Source organism: Falco biarmicus, chromosome 11, assembly GCF_023638135.1.
Source record: "Falco biarmicus isolate bFalBia1 chromosome 11, bFalBia1.pri, whole genome shotgun sequence".
NCBI lineage: Eukaryota > Metazoa > Chordata > Aves > Falconiformes > Falconidae > Falco > Falco biarmicus.
The window spans coordinates 23,012,339-23,028,923 of record NC_079298.1 but is presented as its reverse complement, the minus strand read 5'-3'; the positions used below and the strand labels follow the sequence as shown (position 1 = coordinate 23,028,923).

Below are 16,585 nucleotides of genomic sequence, written 5' to 3'. Positions count from 1 at the left end.
ACAAAAGTGACTGTGGTGTCACAGCCGTAATGAATGTGTTGTTCTTTGATTCCAAATCAGTCTAATTTTTGTCCCCCTTAAAGTATTTATATTAATACAATTAAATATCAAACCAATAATTTTGCATATATTGTGAAATATCCCATTGCATAGGCTAGATAAAATCTTTAAAATGGGGGGAAAAAGGTGCAGGAGTTCAAAATACATTGAGCTAGGGCTGGGTGATCCTGCACATGGATCCCTTCCTTCATTTTTAATATTAATATATTAATGACTTTTTATTTTAAATAAATATTTTATTTATTTAAGATTAATATATTAATCACTTTTTATTGATTAGTACCTGGGGGGAAAAAAACAGCCTAGAAAGGGTCTGTCTGTGCATAACCTGTGGGTTTTTGTTTTTCAATCTCACTACTGCTGGCTGCTGCAGGGAACAGAACGGTTATTCAGAGTGCCTGAACAAACCTTTGGACTGAACCAGGCTAGCAGTACAGGTTGTAAAATAATAATAATTATTACTCAGTTACTTCCAGCATGGCATAATATTTCAATATGAATGCTGTTTGGACAGAAGATGTTACATATGCAAGTGTTTGCATGTTCTGCTGATTTGCAAGGCTGAACACATAGTACAATATTTACACTTTGCATTGTTATATATCAATTATTCCCTTACCAGGGTTAATAATAAATTATACAAAAAAGAATAAAAAAAATCATGATTTTTGTTTGGTTTTTACAGTCCTTACATGGTGTTGCAGTTTCTACTGTTCCAGAACTACCACTCTTCTATACTCCTATTGATTTAGTAGACATCAGTGTAGAAATGGCTGGACTGAAGTTTCCAAATCCTTTTGGCCTTGCCAGTGCAACCCCTACTACTAGTTCTTCAATGATTCGAAGAGCTTTTGAAGCTGGATGGGGCTTTGCTGTCACTAAAACGTTCTCCCTGGACAAGGTAAGGAAATATTTTAAGCTATATTTAGCATGTAACCATTTATTTGAATGTTTGAAAAATCTGAATCTTTTGGGAATGGCATTATTAAATCTACTTAGCATAAAGGTAGCGGGGAAGGATATAGTACATTGTGTAGGTCAACTAATCTGGGAGTTTCCAACAGTGCAGTGTAAAGGTGACACAGTTTCTGGGTTTGTTTACTGTTACATTCTTCCCTATTATTGCCCAACCTTTTAATATTAGCCAGCTAATAAAGGTAATAGTCCTTTTTTAAAATACTGCAATGGAAATGTTTTCTGTGAGGGATAAGAATGCAAAGGGGATGAGTAACAGCTTTATCACACAACTCATGAAAGGCAGCTTCTGTGCCAAGGACTGCCAAGATAAGCCATTGAAATTGAGTTGCAGTTGCAATGTGATAATGTGGGTGTAAGCTTGAGGCTGGGTGCGTAGTGGAAGAGAAAGATGGAAGCAACATAAAACAAGCCTATGGAGGGAAGAGTGGTTCTGCAGAACGTTTGTAGTACAGTGACATAAATCTTCAATAACATGTAGTGGAAGAGGAACGAGTTGGAGTTAAGTCTTGAAGGCTGTAGCTCAGTGTGGCACCTAAAATAAAGCATTTTGTGTAGATTTAAAGTGTCTAATTGCTTGTTTGACCTGAGAATTGCGTTCAGGGTGGGTTCCCTGTTACTACTCCCAAAATGGCAAAATGAGACTGAGCAAGAGGTTTAGACAGTGAAAGAAAACAGTTTTGATAAATGTATTGCGAAGAAAAGAAGCAGGATTTTGGCTGGGATGTAGATACAGTTTGACTTGCAAAGAGAGGAAGAGGATCAAAGGTAAATCCTCTGCCTAGGCCTGAGTAACAGTGTGAATAATGGTAATGTGTTGTCGACCAGTGACACAGAGTAGCGTGGGCTTGAAGAGAGCTTTTGAGATGAATTTGGAAACAGGGGGGTTTTATTCTTGGTTCAGAGATGGGATGTAGAAGTGTACTGGTGAATGGAGACCTTAGCAGAAGATTAAAGGTGGATTTGCTACTCTGCCCCCTCTACATGGGTGAGCGCTGTAAATGAGTTAACCATAGAGGGTGGCCCTCTAGTATGAGGAAGGTCTAAGGGCAAAGTGCTGTATTACTATGGCATACTGCAAAATATGTCAGGCTGGTTTTTGCCGTCTTCTACGTCTGAAGTAGCCCTAAGGAAACAAGCGTTCCTCTGCATTGCAATGGAGATTCTAATCCACTTCACAGGGTGTCTGATTAAAACACTTTTTAGGACATAAATGTCATTCAAGTATGTTTACAACTGACTTATGTGTATAACATACCATCAGCTGTAATTATTCAGTGCCTAGGCTAAAGGCAACTTATAGCAAGAACTGAGATTTATTTATTTATCAGTTTTATTGCTGGTATGCTTGCAGTCCTGCCAGACTGCACGTTGATTACTGTGCATCTAAGAGCTAAACAGACGCTGGCTGAGTTCCAGCTTGGGTGGGAGTTCAGGAGGAAAGACATACATGTTGTAGGAAGCGATGTTGGTACTCCACTAAGCAGCAGACTCTGAGTCATTTCCCAAATGGCGACTGCAAAGTGTTCCACTGATGCTGTGCTCTGGAGGTGTGACTCGGATGGAGGTCTTTCAAGTGAGAGGATTGCTAAAAGCAAGTATCTTAAGTGGTTATAAAATCCATTTTTTTTATTATTTGTTGCAGTAAGATGGAAAATATTGCAGGTGGCATTTATTTTCAAGAGTTCAGCAAAGTCCTTTGGATGAATTCTAGGCCAGTGATCATTATTGCTAAGCTTTTTCTAAGGTTCAGTAGGAGGCAGTAGTCTTTCTTTGGTGCCTAAACTCTTGAATTGTGTGTCAATGTGTGCAATAGAACTGTGTCCTACCCAAGTACTAGCTAGTTTCTACTGTTGTATTCTTCCCAGTAGTGCACTTCCCACAGGTGTTAAGCCTTAGTATTTGTGATGTGATTTGAGATGTTTGGCTGTGAGGTGCAGCAAAAATAAAATTGCTTTTATATATAATAGTAGCATGGTAATTAATGCTACAAAACTAAATATTTCAAATGTGAAGAAAACCTTGATGAGGTACAGCAGTTCTTCTGTGAACAATGAGTACTACACAAAGGCTTCTCTTGTTGACTTCATGCTGTAACAAGGAGTTGGTAGAGAGTTTGGAATAATACAGGTTGGCATAATGTGCTAACTTACGGGTGTTTTTAGACTTAGCTTCTGACTATGTAGACATAAATTTTGTGCAGTGTTCTGCAGGGAGCAGAATGGTCTCTTGGGCTGTGGTACCTGTGGAAGTAGAGATTTCAGACTGAGCTGTCCTGCCTAGCTAGTCACAGCGAACTGCATAGCAGGACCAGGAGCAAAGATTTCCTGTTTGAAGCCTGCAGAGTCAGTGGGAGGAGGCAGAGCTGCTCCCCAGACAGTACAGCTCCCAAGAGCGGAACAGCTTCTGGGAAGAAGGGAGCTTGCTAGACACAGTTTTTTGCAGCTGAAGCTCCTCCACTTCAGCCTTGTTATCGATGCAAGCAGGACTCTGTGTTCATCCCTTTCCTCTCCTCATTTCATCTTTCCTGGTTAGGTTTAACTTGTGGGCTTCCTTCTTATTTGCAGTAACTAAAGGCCAAGCAGAAACTGCCTGTGTGGCAGTGGGGAGATTAGCAGCAGGAGAAATGTTCCCTTTTCCAGAGCTGATCACTAAATTGACCACTGCATTCAGTAACCAACAGGGAAACCGGTGGCTTCCCGATTGACCATGGGCATCCTTTGGGACTTCAGCAAGAGTGACTGATGCAGGCTAAATTTGAGTGACATATAGCAGGTGAAAAGCATATACAGCCTAGCCACAGATGTGCATGCGTTAACTACTGTGTGATAGAATAGGAGCAGAGAGAAGAGCAGGATAAGTCTTGGAAGAGGAGATCCAAGGACTCCGGCTGTAGAGCTGTGATTCTCGTAAGACAGAGGATTCATTTCATGTGAACTTCTCCTTTTCCCTCTTTCACTACCTAGCACAGAAAACTCTTCTAAAATGTTAGGCTAGGGATCTCTGCAGCCCATGAGAGGCCATACTTTCTTGTATAGAGAAAAAATGTTGGATAGCAATGTTGCAGATCTAGCCCCTGAACCCTAATTTACTCCCGCAGTCTTTCCAACCCTCATCTGTCTTGGCCTCACCTTGAAAGCATCACATGTTGCCACAGAGGGAGTTAGCGTAGTACTGTTTCGTTCTGTGCTCACTCCTTTTGAAACACCCACATACTTTGCTGCATAGTTGCCTTTGTGACAACCTCTGTAGCATTTTCTGTTTGTAGGGTAAGGATTTCAGCTCTGTTTGATTCAGCAAAAGTTTGTTCTTGCATACTGCTGTACTACTGTTGAACCATAGAGAAAGCTAACCTGAGAAATAGCTGAAATTCCTTCAGAGTATTTATACCTTTAAGTATATACTGCACTCGAAATATTTTAGAAAGTACTGGATGTTATAGCGTAATGCAAATATTAATTTTAGGGTACTGTACCTGTATGTGTAGGTATCTGTGAGGGGGATCGTGACTTGTAGAATTTTATTTACTAAATTCAATCTCTTTGCACAGCAGCTATAATATCACATAGTTTTGATTTCTTCCAGAAGTGCGAATAGCTGCCTTTAAAACAGACTATCACTAGGAAAGACAAATGGTAGCAGAACAAAAATGTCCCTTCACACACCTTTTCCTACATTCCTGTCTTCCCTTTTTGACTGCAGGATCAATAGCTCGTTGCTCTTTTGGTTCAAATAGTATTTCTGTCTTACTCAGATAACTCTGTGCTGCGACACATTATTTGTAAATTCTGTTGGCAAGCTATTGAAGGGAAATGGGGGAGCCACATATCGCAGCGAAAGGGGGGAGCTGCATATCATAGAATTCACAATAAATGAATACCAATTATTACCGCTTTTAGAGCTTAGATGAACAGCAAACTACCTGCAGAATGGGAGATACTGCATTAATTAAATAACTACGGGTGGGAGCTTTTTAGTAGAAGTGTTATGCTGAGCTGCTTTATTTACTTAGAATTTATTAGTGAGTATTGTTTAGTACACAAAATTTGCATTAAAACCTGTAATCAGAAAGTTTATATAAACATACTATCAAAATAAGTCAGATGAAGTGTGCGCACCTCTATACCATATACACTACCACAGTGAGAAGTTTATAGCAGAAATTGGGGTTTTATCAACTGACTTCAGGCTTTGTTGTTCTCTCACTGCATTGTATGGGCTGCTCAGAAAAGGGGGAAAAAAACAACTGGGATAGCAGAAATGTTTGCTTTGATTTTCAGATGCTTCCTTCACTTCTGAAATTTAATTCTGATTAATCAGATACATCTGTCTTTATTCTGTTGTGACATGCATTGATTTGTGATGCTGTCGCTTTCAATAATGTGGAAACAGTTGCCTTTATTATGAGAACTGGCAGAAATCAACATGCAGACTAACTTAATTTTTAATCTTTAATATTTTTTCATTATATATGGAGCAAGTTGCATGGATGATTTTAGAAACAAAGCTACAATTAAAACTGAATTAAATTTGAACTAAACCATGGTGGAGAAAACTTTCTAGTCATAATATATGTTTATACAGTTCACTGATGTAGATTTTACAATATATTTTCAGAACCATTTCTAAATTAAAACCATTGCTGGTAGAGAATTAATTGATTTACCCAGGGTGTATTGCATTTCTATGTGCTGTTATTACAATATACATATTTAGGCTCCAACTAGTTTTCTCTCTGTACATTTGCACTGTGTGCACCTTGTATCATAATTGAAGGTGGTAAAAAAATCATGGTACAATGACACATTGTTTTCCATAACATTAGTATTTCACAGAAGTAAATCTGTATTACAAAATGTATATTTTTGTATGATATTACAGCATAGTAATTTAGATTAAACTAGTTATAATTTATGGTGCCAAGCCAAAAAGCTATTTAAGATGCATTAAAATGCAGAACCATGACATTTGAAATTCTGATGTTCTTAATATGACAAAGGTTATTCTATGGAGTTTTGCTATAATATGAAATATTAATATTTCACAATACAGTTTTGATGAAGTACAATTTGCCTAGCTTGCATATGATAAAGAAATTAAATGCTTACCAAGGGAGTTCAGTGAGAATTAGAGCCCTGCCTGAACATCTGCTTGAAATGTTATTATCCTGTCCTACTGACAGCATCGCTCCCTCATTGTTTTTCAAGATTGACAGCTGAATATTGTACTGATTTCTGCAGCAAATATGTTTAGGTGAACTTTGTTTGTTTTTTAGGAATTTAGAACATGCTTTTGATTTCCATCCTATATTTTTTTTTTATACTCTTGACATTTGTAGATGCCAGATTGAGGTCTAGTATGCTGTAGCAAAGATAGACCATTGACTTGCAACGAAATGCCAGTTGATATCTCAGTAAACAGAAATATTACTATTCTTTATTGTGTGGTCTGTATGAAAGCTGTATGGGCTTTCTTTGGGGAGACAAATGATCAGATTGTTAATGTCAAATCTAAAAAGGACTGTTTGCCTTTCTGCTAAATAACATCAGACAACTTTTATTAACTACATTTTTGAACAGAAAAATGGGCATTTTACAGGAGTCTTTAGCATACAAAACTCTGTGAGTTAAATTTTTTTTTGGTTTTACAATTGTTAAAATTATTATTATTGGTCAATATTCTTAGGAGTTCTTTACATACCTTATTTTGTTCCATATTTCAGAAAGAATTTTAATAAGAAATACCAGCTTTATTGTTCCTCAATTTTTACATTTTTAGATCACTGCATAAAATCAGCAAAGTTTAAAAGGAGAGGTAAAAGGCTATTCCAAGGAAATGCAATAGAATGTAATTATTACTATTATTATTATTATTTTAAATTCTGTAGCAATGACATTGTATATTACTTGAATATTTTAATGCAGAAAATGTGTTATTTGGCTACAAAAAAGGTACAAATCATTCTATGAATCTGAGTAAGTGGCAGGAAAACAGATTTGCCTCCTTTTTCCTTAAGAAAAGGATTTCTCTGACATGTTCAACTTAAGAGCCAGATCTCATCTCTGCGTAGTTTTACCCTATCCCTGACCCAGTACAAAGAAGCCTGGAGGCTCTCTTTAAATGCTAATAACTTTAATAGCTTCGAAATTGCTGTCTAAGGAATTGGAGAGAACTTTGTTTGACCATTCCTTCTCCTCAGTCTGTATATCTGTGGTTGTAGGGGCTTGGTGCATCCTCACCCTGGAGGAATCCCAGTCTGGGGAGAAGTAGCACAGCTTGAACACAGTGAAAGCAGAGAGGCCAAGGAGTCCAGACTGAGAGTTTTAACTAAGTCATTACTGATAAGCCACATCCCTTCCTACCGCAGCTGAAGTCTGCACCAAGTAGATGTATGCCTTAAGTTGTTACAGGCTGCTTCTTGATACCAATGAATTTGCAAGTGGGGTAGTGTCCTGGTTTAACCCCAGATGGCAACTAGGTGTCCCTCAGCCTGCAACCACTCACTCCCTGCCCTCCCCCTGCAGTGGGAAGGGAAGGAGAATTGGAGGGGGGGCAGGGGGGAAGTAAAGCTTAAGGGTTGCAGCAAGAACAATTTAATAATTAAAAGAAAATAAAACTATAATAATAATTATAGAAACAACAAGTATCATATGTAAAAGGAGAGGAAAGGGAAGAGGAAATACTAAGAAAAAGAAAAAAACCAAGTGATGCACAACACAACTGCTCACCGCCTGCTGATCGGTGCCCAGCCAGACCCCAGCGGCCGTCGGGCAGGCCCTGGCCAGCTCCCCCAGCTGTATATACCCAGCGTGATGTTCTGTGGTATGGAATGTCCCTTTGGCTAGTTCGGGTCAGCTGTCCTGGCTGTGTCCCCTCCCAGCTTCCCGTGCCCCTCCAGCCCTCTCGCTGGCAGGGCCTGAGAAACTGAGAAGTCCTTGACTTGGTGTAAACATCACCCAGCAGCAACTGAGGCCATCAGTGTGTTATCAGCGTTGTTCTCATACCAAATACAAACACAGCTCTGCACCAGCTACTGAGAAGAAACCTAAATCTATCCCAGCTGAAACCAGGCCATGTAGTTTGTATCATTTTAATAATCTATTTTTTGCCATTAGTAAGTCGCGTTATTTTGATTAATTAATACTTTGAATGCTAAAGATAATAAACTGCACTTTTAAAGCAAGAGTTAAACAACCGACTGTAAAAAGTCTCTCTCTCTCTCTTTGTGATTGTATTTATTACTTTAGCAATGAAAATCTTTTTACAAGTTCATGATAAGGATTAAAACTCTGGGCACATGTTTAGTCCCACCCTTCCTGTAGCAAAAGATATCACAGAAATGCTGCATTTCTTCTGCAACAAGAGCCACAGCAGAGTCTCTCATGGAGAGGTCTGTTACCTCACAGCATGGAGCACAATGTGACAACTCATCAGTGGAAGGCCAAGAGGGATCTGTCATGCAGTGGGTGTGAGCATTGAGTCAGTAAACCTCATCCATGCTAAAGGACAGCCGACATGGCTTCACTGAGGGCAAATTATGCCTGCCAGATTTCATGACCTTCTACGATGGGCTTAGAGCTTTGACAGATGAGGGAAGAGCAACTGATGTCATGTACCTGAACTTCTGCAAAGCTTTCAATGCTGTCCTGCACATCCTTCTCTCTAAACTGGAGAGACATGGATTTGGTGAGTAGACCAGTTGGTGGATAAGGAGTTGGCTGGGTGGTTGCACTCAAAGAGTTGCAGTCAACAGCTCAATGTCCAAGTAGAGATTGGTGACAAGTGGCATTCCTCAGGGATCCGTACTGGGCCTGGGGCTATTCATCTTTGTTGATGACATGGACGGTAGGATCCTGCACACCCTGTGCAAATTTGCCAGTGACACCAAGCTGAGTGGTGCGGTCGACACGCTGGAGGGCAGGGATGCCACCCAGAGGGACCCTGGCAGCCTCGAGAGGTGGGTCTGTGCGAACCTCCTGATGTTCAACAAGGCCAAGCGCAGGGTCCTGCACCTGGGTCGGGGCAACCCCCGGTGTCCGTACAGGCTGGGCAGGGAATGGGCTGAGAGCAGCCCTGAGGAGAAGGGCTTGGAGGTGCCGGTGGACAAAAAGCTCAACGTGGCCCAACAACGTGCGCTTGCAGCCCAGAAAGCCAACCGTGTCCTGGGCTGCACGGAAAGCAGCGCGGCCGGCAGGTCGGAGGAGGCGACTGTCCCCCTGCCCGGCCCTTGTGAGCCCCCCGCAGCGCTGCGTCCAGCCCTGGGACCCAGCACGAGAAGGACACGTGTGTAAGGATACAAAGTGTATATTTGACCGTTACCCTTGAGCTTGAATATTTTAGGCAGTTTGTACATAAAAGACTTGTAAACCAGATTTTAAGTAGGTTTTAGTCTGAAAACTGTTGCATATTTTACTGAAACTCATTGTGCACTTTGTGAGTGGCATAACAGAGCAGTTCTGGTGAAATCCGGAAGAGCATAAAGATTGCAGTACTGTGCATTTTGCTACATAAGCCTTTCTATAAATGATAGCTGCCAAAAGTAGAAGTGTTCATTCCTGCTTAGCGTATTATGTGGTGTTCTGGAAGTGACCAATACTTAGGAGAAGATGTGATTTCTATTCATAGTGCAACTATTAGCCAATCAGTAAAACAAAATGGATGTAAATTTTACGGTTGGCTAAAATCCTGAACAGTATTTCTTTTTATGTTAAAGAAGCTGCTTTGCTCTTTACTACTTTTGCTTTATTTACCTCATTCTTCTGAAAGTATCTGCAAATATTTAACAAAAGAGAGACAAAGAGAGCACACATGCATGATTTTCTAAAGCTGCTGAGATCCACAGCTCCTGATGGGCTGTATTTGAAGTACTCAACTTTTTTTAATATCACATCCTGAATAAACAGGCTTCTAAAAAGCAAATATGTAACACACTAGTGTAAAATCTCATTCAGATATCATTTTCTGTAGTTGTTTTGTATGCCCTTGGAAGGTTATTGGTAATCTTGGCAATACGTCAAATAATTTTGTGTCAAAAAGGAATTCAGCTAAAAAGGCAGTTTAAATGTAAACTAGACGTTGCCAAGTGTAAATCTGAAATTTAGAATTTTCACACTGAAGTTTCACTCTCAACTCAGATTTGTTGCAAACTCTTTTAGTATTTTGCTTCAAAACAACCAACTGCATATGAATTTCTTAAGTGGCATTAACGTATTTAATAATGTATTAGAGAAAACTGTAGTTATATTTTAAAAATACCTATCCAAGATAATCACAGCATAAGGCTATATGTAACATTTTGGACTTTCCTTAGCATAAATTACACAAAGTTTCCTATTTTTAGGAATTGTCATGGTGCACTTTAATAGGTAACCACAGACATTCAGGAAAAAAATGAAATACTTATTTTGCTATTATAGAATTCAGAAGTTTTCCTCCTGTCAAGTTATTGACTTTACCCCTCCCCATTTGGTTAAGTGTGTGTGTCAGTATTTCATTATTTTCCTCATTTCCACGTTTTAGTTACAAGAAAATTCCAAATGTAATCCAGACTTCTGTAGGTTTACTGAGATACTGAAGTGGAATAAAGGAGACGTGGTCTCTATGCTTCAGTTGTTCTGATTTACAGTTCAACATCTTTGCTGAGGCCCACATTCATTGCTGTGATCAAATGTTGGCTTCTGCAAGAGCGTAGGTGGCACTTGGGGACCTCACTAACTAAACAGGCTGCAAATGTATTGGAGAAGACATGCTTCCAGCACCATGCCTTCTCCCCTGGGCATCAGCTAGTTGTTTCTTGCTTCAGCTGTGCATGTTGAATGGCAGCCCTGCTGCTGAATGACCGTTTTTCCCCATCTCCACCAAGAAAACCGTGAGAAGGCTGAAGCATCTCCTGCAACTGTTGCCCAAAGATTCCTGGTTGGACCACGCAACCTTGCAACGTGTTTGCAGAAGTGTGGTCCCAAATTGCCTCTATGTGGACACTCTTAAATCAATGTCAAGCTTGTGTGTGGTACCGTATAACTTGTTAAAAAGTTTGCAGACATTAGCTGAAGTTATATAAGTAGCTCTAAACCAGTGTGTTTCCACACAGTGGTTTACAGGGTAGTTACTGTAATCATTTTTCAAGGGATTTGGGGGTATACCACTGTCAAGTAAAGGCAACATGCTTCTAAATGCTTGAGTTATCTTAGGTCTTGAGTTCCCACTTGGTAAATAAACAGGTTTGGCTGTGTTTAACATCTGATTTGCCCACACAAGAAGTTAAGAAAGAAAAGAGCTGATTTTTTAATCTCTTAGTGATATAATTGCATTTACTCCTGATTGACGTTGTTGCAAAAGCAGAATGAAGTCCTATATGTTTAAAAAACCTGATAGATTCTTATGCTAAAATACCTATTACTAATGCAAATATGTGAGTGTATTCTAAATAACATTTCTTATTGTTATTTGAGATTTTTAATTATCTAAATATTTTACTTTAATAGAGATTGTGCCTTTATGAGACTCCATCCTTCACTCAAACTGTAGGATTTTTATGAATAAATCTTACAGAGTTAATTGCAGCAGGAGGCAAGTGTGTCCATCCTATGAACTTTAGAATTGCTACTTTAAGAATTATCCAAAATAGTCTTGTCACAGTTAATTTCAAAATCCAATTTTTGGTCCATAGAAATAGGAAATAGGAAGACACATTTTTAATGTTCCCTTAATATGCATATTATGATAATCTTTAATTGTGCATTCTCGTATCAGGCAGTGCAAGGGCATACAACTTTATATTTGTGGGGAGGATTTCATACTACTTCAAAGAATTATTTCTACTGAATTACACTGATGTTGTTATTATCACGTATTGACTTTTTATACTTGGAACTAATCTACTTTGAATTTCCTGGTGCGTTTTGGATTGTGAAGCAGTTACAGTGCTAGCTGTAGGTTTCAAAAGCAGCTTTCAGCACCTTTTCTCTGTTCTTGCCCGTATACTTAAAGCTAAAATATGTAAGTAAGTTTACAACTTGTTTTTTTCCTTAACTTCTGCTTGCCTGATAATTCAGTGGAATATGAGAGTTAAAAAAATACATCCTAAAACATATTACAAATGAAAAAGACATAAGTTAATGTTATAGCTGGATGGTTTTTCGTTAGCAGCTGACCTATTGCTAGAAAAAAGAAAGTCTTGGCTAGAAGACAGTTCAATAAATGAACAGGCTATATATTGATTTTTCTCCCTCTTCCCTTGTTATGTAATATGATTTCCCTTCCCTTGCAAGGGTTGCTGTCGTACAGGATGGGGCTGGGATCATGGTCGTGGAAGCGTATGGGAATGTGTAGACTAAGGAAGGCTGTCACAGCAGTCAATAAGATCTGAGAGGTGTTGACTAATTGCCTGCTAATTACACAGTAAATTGTCTAATTAAGCTGATGGTTAATTAGGGTACGCTCGCACAGCAGTCTTGTGGAATTTTTGTCTGATGTCTGGGAAGCAGCTTGTGTAATTGGCAAACTGGTAAGGACTGGCAGAGAACATGACTGGGAAACACGCCGCCAGTAGATGACAGAATAAGGATGCGTTTGCACAAAGGTTGTCATGTGAACACTGAGGGGTTTGTTAGCCTTCTCCAGTTACGTGGCAGCTGAAAGCTACTGGAAGCTGTAAATAAAACAAGGTTTACGCATGTAATATTAGAAAAGCAGTGACATGAGCTCTTCTCATATTTTAGGCAGAATTTGGACTTTAGATAAACACAGGGTATCAAAATTCTGTTGTAAAGAACTTCACCAAACTGCAATTTGACCACGGCATTAATTACTGTTTTGTGATCTGTTTAGTGGAGTCACGAAATGATACTGTTTCTCAGGATAGTCTGTCTGTGTGTTGACGCTGAAAAAGTATAGTTGTTAATAAGGATGCTTGCCAGCCATCAGAACCATCATACATGGTATTCTGAATCCTCATTAGGCATTGTGTCCATCCCTAGATGTGACAGGGTATGAACAGGGCATAATGATGCTCTGAATTAAATGTGTAGGCACAATGCATAACTATAATATGATTAATGGAAGTATCTGGATTCCAGATTCTGACCCAAAGCTGATGAGAAGTGTTGGGAGTATTAAACAGTGAGAACCTGTACAGTACGGGAGTCCAGACACCAGTTCAGCAAAGCATCAGTTTGCTGTGATTTAAATTTGTAATTCACTAAAACATCACAGTATGTGCATTTTCTTAAAGTTAATTGCAAATGTAAGCTTCCCACAGAATCAGGATAGCACGATACAGGATTGGGTCTTCACATGATGCCAAGGTTTAATTTTGAGCTATGTGTCAGCAAAATCTAAGAAACAAATAGCTCTATGGTATATCATGTACTATACTGAAGAAAGCATTTGTATATGTATTTATTTGTTAAGAATGTTTTGATGTCACTTGAACAAAGTAAAGCTTAAAATCCACTTTCACTCTTGGAAATTATATATTGTTTCAGAGCTCCCCATCTTCCTTTTCACATTTGCAGTATGTGGTTCAGGCACGGTGTCCTTCTGGAACAAAAAAGAAAATGGAGGGAATTCCAGATCTGAATTGTTGCTGAAACTGTTGATTTTATTTTATTTTTTCCTTTTTTATTTAAATCACAAATGTATCTTTTCTTCCATAGAAGTATTTTTTTTAAAAAAAGTCAAAACTTGAGAGAGTAAAATTATACTTTCTTTTAATTAATGAAACCATTTTTATCTTGTGATCTGCTGCTTCTACCTTCCTGCACCTGCACAGTTAATAATGCCTTTATGTAGCACCCTCTATGCTGTGAATTTTTGTTTATGATTTTTCCATCAAAAATAATTGAGCAAAATCATGGTACACTAGGAGCATTCTCACTGTGCCAGTCATCAGACACGGGACTCCAAACGCTAACAGGCTGATCTACAAGGCCTTAAACCTTCTCTGAGGGGATTATAGCAATACTTGTAATGTTGCTCCTCTGCGTATATTTACACAGAATAAAATGCTACGATTCCCCTCCATCCAGTTCTGTGAATTGTTGCATAAAATGAAAAAGGTATAATTCATTGATTCAAGTCAAAACCATACAAGGAGGCCCTACATACCTGATTTTCTTTCAAATGAAATATATTTTACATTTACACTTGATATTTACATGTATGTTTTTTCACATTTATGTGCACATATGCAAAATCAAACCTCTTCAATTAATTTTTCCATACTGTTGTTTAAGGATTATTCCTTAAAAGTATTGGAGAAACTATTCTTTTTGTCTCTGACAGCAGAGTCAGGAGCAAAGCTCACTTCACCAGCCAACTGCAGGAACCGAAAACATACGATGCAGCCATTACACTTGCTTTCATTTTCTATCATGGGGCAGCAAATGGGTATGTTTTTAATGCATTTTATTCTCTGAAGACAGAGAAAGGAGTTCAGAGGATAATTGTTACCTTATTACGTCTTTCAAAAGGAATTTCTGGCACATGCTATTATGATTTATGATTTAATAAATCACATAAATATAGAAAAGGATGTTTCTGGCAATTCATATGGTGTAGTAAATGTATGTATCTAAAGCCATATTGCAACATCAAAATCTGTAATAACAAAAAATTGTGTGGCAATAAAGCTGCTGTTAAACAGCATCAATTACAGAGTTCTTTGAGAAATTACATTTTCTTAAAATGTATTATTTTTTTTCAAATGCAGTTGTAGCCGTATCTTATGTCTTTGCTTTATTGTGGAATAGATCAAAAATGGAAACATTTCCTAACTTGTCCGTAATGCGCTTTCCCAAAGCATCTTCGCTGTCAGTTTTCAAACCTCATGCTTAAACAATGGAGCCAGAGGAGCCTGTTGTCGGTGCATTGTTGGTGTTATGTGCAGGTTTATTGCCTGCAATGGTTCTCTCCCTGTGCAGTTCAGGAGGGTTCCTGTTTGCCACCCTTTTATTTAATGTGTATATCAAGCCATAGAGAAGGTTTAGTAAAGTGACATTGATTGAAGTGTTTTCAATATGTCGAAACTCAGCTTTATAACTCTCGGCTGATTTAGCTTGAGCAGTTGATTGCATTATTCAGTGTTTGTGGGAGACTGGGGCATGGTTGAGAGCATGCTGAGCAAAAGTCAATCCAGACAAGATAGGAGTAATGCTGGGATCATTAGAGGAAACATCCAGAGGCTACAGCAAGAAAATTATCAGTCCTTCCGGCTGAGGGATGTAGTTCCATTGCAGGCTGTAGCTGCAACAGCAGATAAGAGCCAGAAGCCTACACCCCTTGTATTTTCTGAACGCAGGCCTTGCTAAGAGTATCCATGCTTTGTATTTCAAGATTAACCTACTGCCAGTGCGCGCTATATGGGACTGCGTCTTAAATCTATCCAAATATTGTCAGCAGTGACAAACTTCATGGCTTGAATGCTGCAAAGTGCCTCATTGGGGAACTAACAATGCGTCCAGACGGTACCAGCTGGTTTGGGTACACTGGGATGGGGGGAAGGAGATGCTGGCAGTCATCTGAATGCTGCTGTTGCGTGTGCTTGGAGCTCTTGCCCGGGGGTGATCTGTAACAGCCTGAGTCTCTTAACTCCAGCACAAACTTGAAGAGTTTGTTTTTCCTCCTTAACTTTGCAAGAATTGAGGAAAATGTGAATATTGGGTTTCTAGTTGCTGCTGGTTTTTTTATTATTCTGTTTAAGTTTATGTTGCTGCCAACAGCAGTGTTCTCGGAAGGTCAGTTGATTGCTGCTATCGTGTAGGAGGTCTGTTTTAAAGACTGCCAGGAGTACCTGGAATAGGTGGCTTCACATGAAGGTAATGCAGATCTCAAACACATAAATAAACAAAATCTTATTTTCCTGTATTCTAGGTATATTTAAACTCAGGTGAATTTCTCCGCTTACATTTATGGACTTCTTTGTTTGATATCCAGAACAGTTTTGTGCCTTTAGGGAGAGCAAAATATTGGAGTCCACGTCCGAATTTTTGGAGTATGCATTTTCTAGTATTGCTTTTTTTTTAATGGTTATACTTTTCTCATTTCTTATTCCAGGCTAAAAATCTGCATTTATCTTGGGTTGAAATTGAACAAATCTATCAGCCAGAAAATTCGTAAGAGGTTTTATGGGTTTGGATTTGTGGGTTTTTTTTCTAGAAACAGAAAGTTTAACCTGGAAATGCAAACTTAGTCTTCACTTTACAGTAAAACTGTATGTATCCAAATACATACTTTTCTTTACTTAAGCAACTTTACTCTCATAATATCATTTATGTTTTCCATTCTAACACTGTTGTTGGAGAAGATTCTAAATGTATATGAAAGAGAGAGTGAGAATGTATTTGAGAGTGAAGTATTAAAATTATAAACCAAAGACCATCAACCTTACAACTTCTTTCTTATGCCCCTATATTCACTACTAAAATTGATGCTTTGCTACTGTAATAAAAATTGTTCATGTGTGTTGCGTATTGCATACCTGTAGATACATAAGCTCTGTCTTGTGCTGTGTATTTCATTGCTTTTGGGGTTTTTGTTTGTTTCTTTCTTT

At 38.7% G+C, this 16,585-nt stretch overlaps 1 protein-coding gene across 1 annotated transcript in view; it reads left to right on the top strand.

Annotated features, from left to right (window-relative positions):
• Nucleotides 1-16,585, top strand: part of DPYD (dihydropyrimidine dehydrogenase) — a 367,004-nt gene that overhangs the window by 186,868 nt on the left and 163,551 nt on the right. Inside the window, exon 13 of the mRNA XM_056356052.1 lies at nt 746-961. Coding sequence (XP_056212027.1) covers nt 746-961 — 216 coding nt within the window. The remainder of the gene's footprint in view (nt 1-745; nt 962-16,585) is intronic.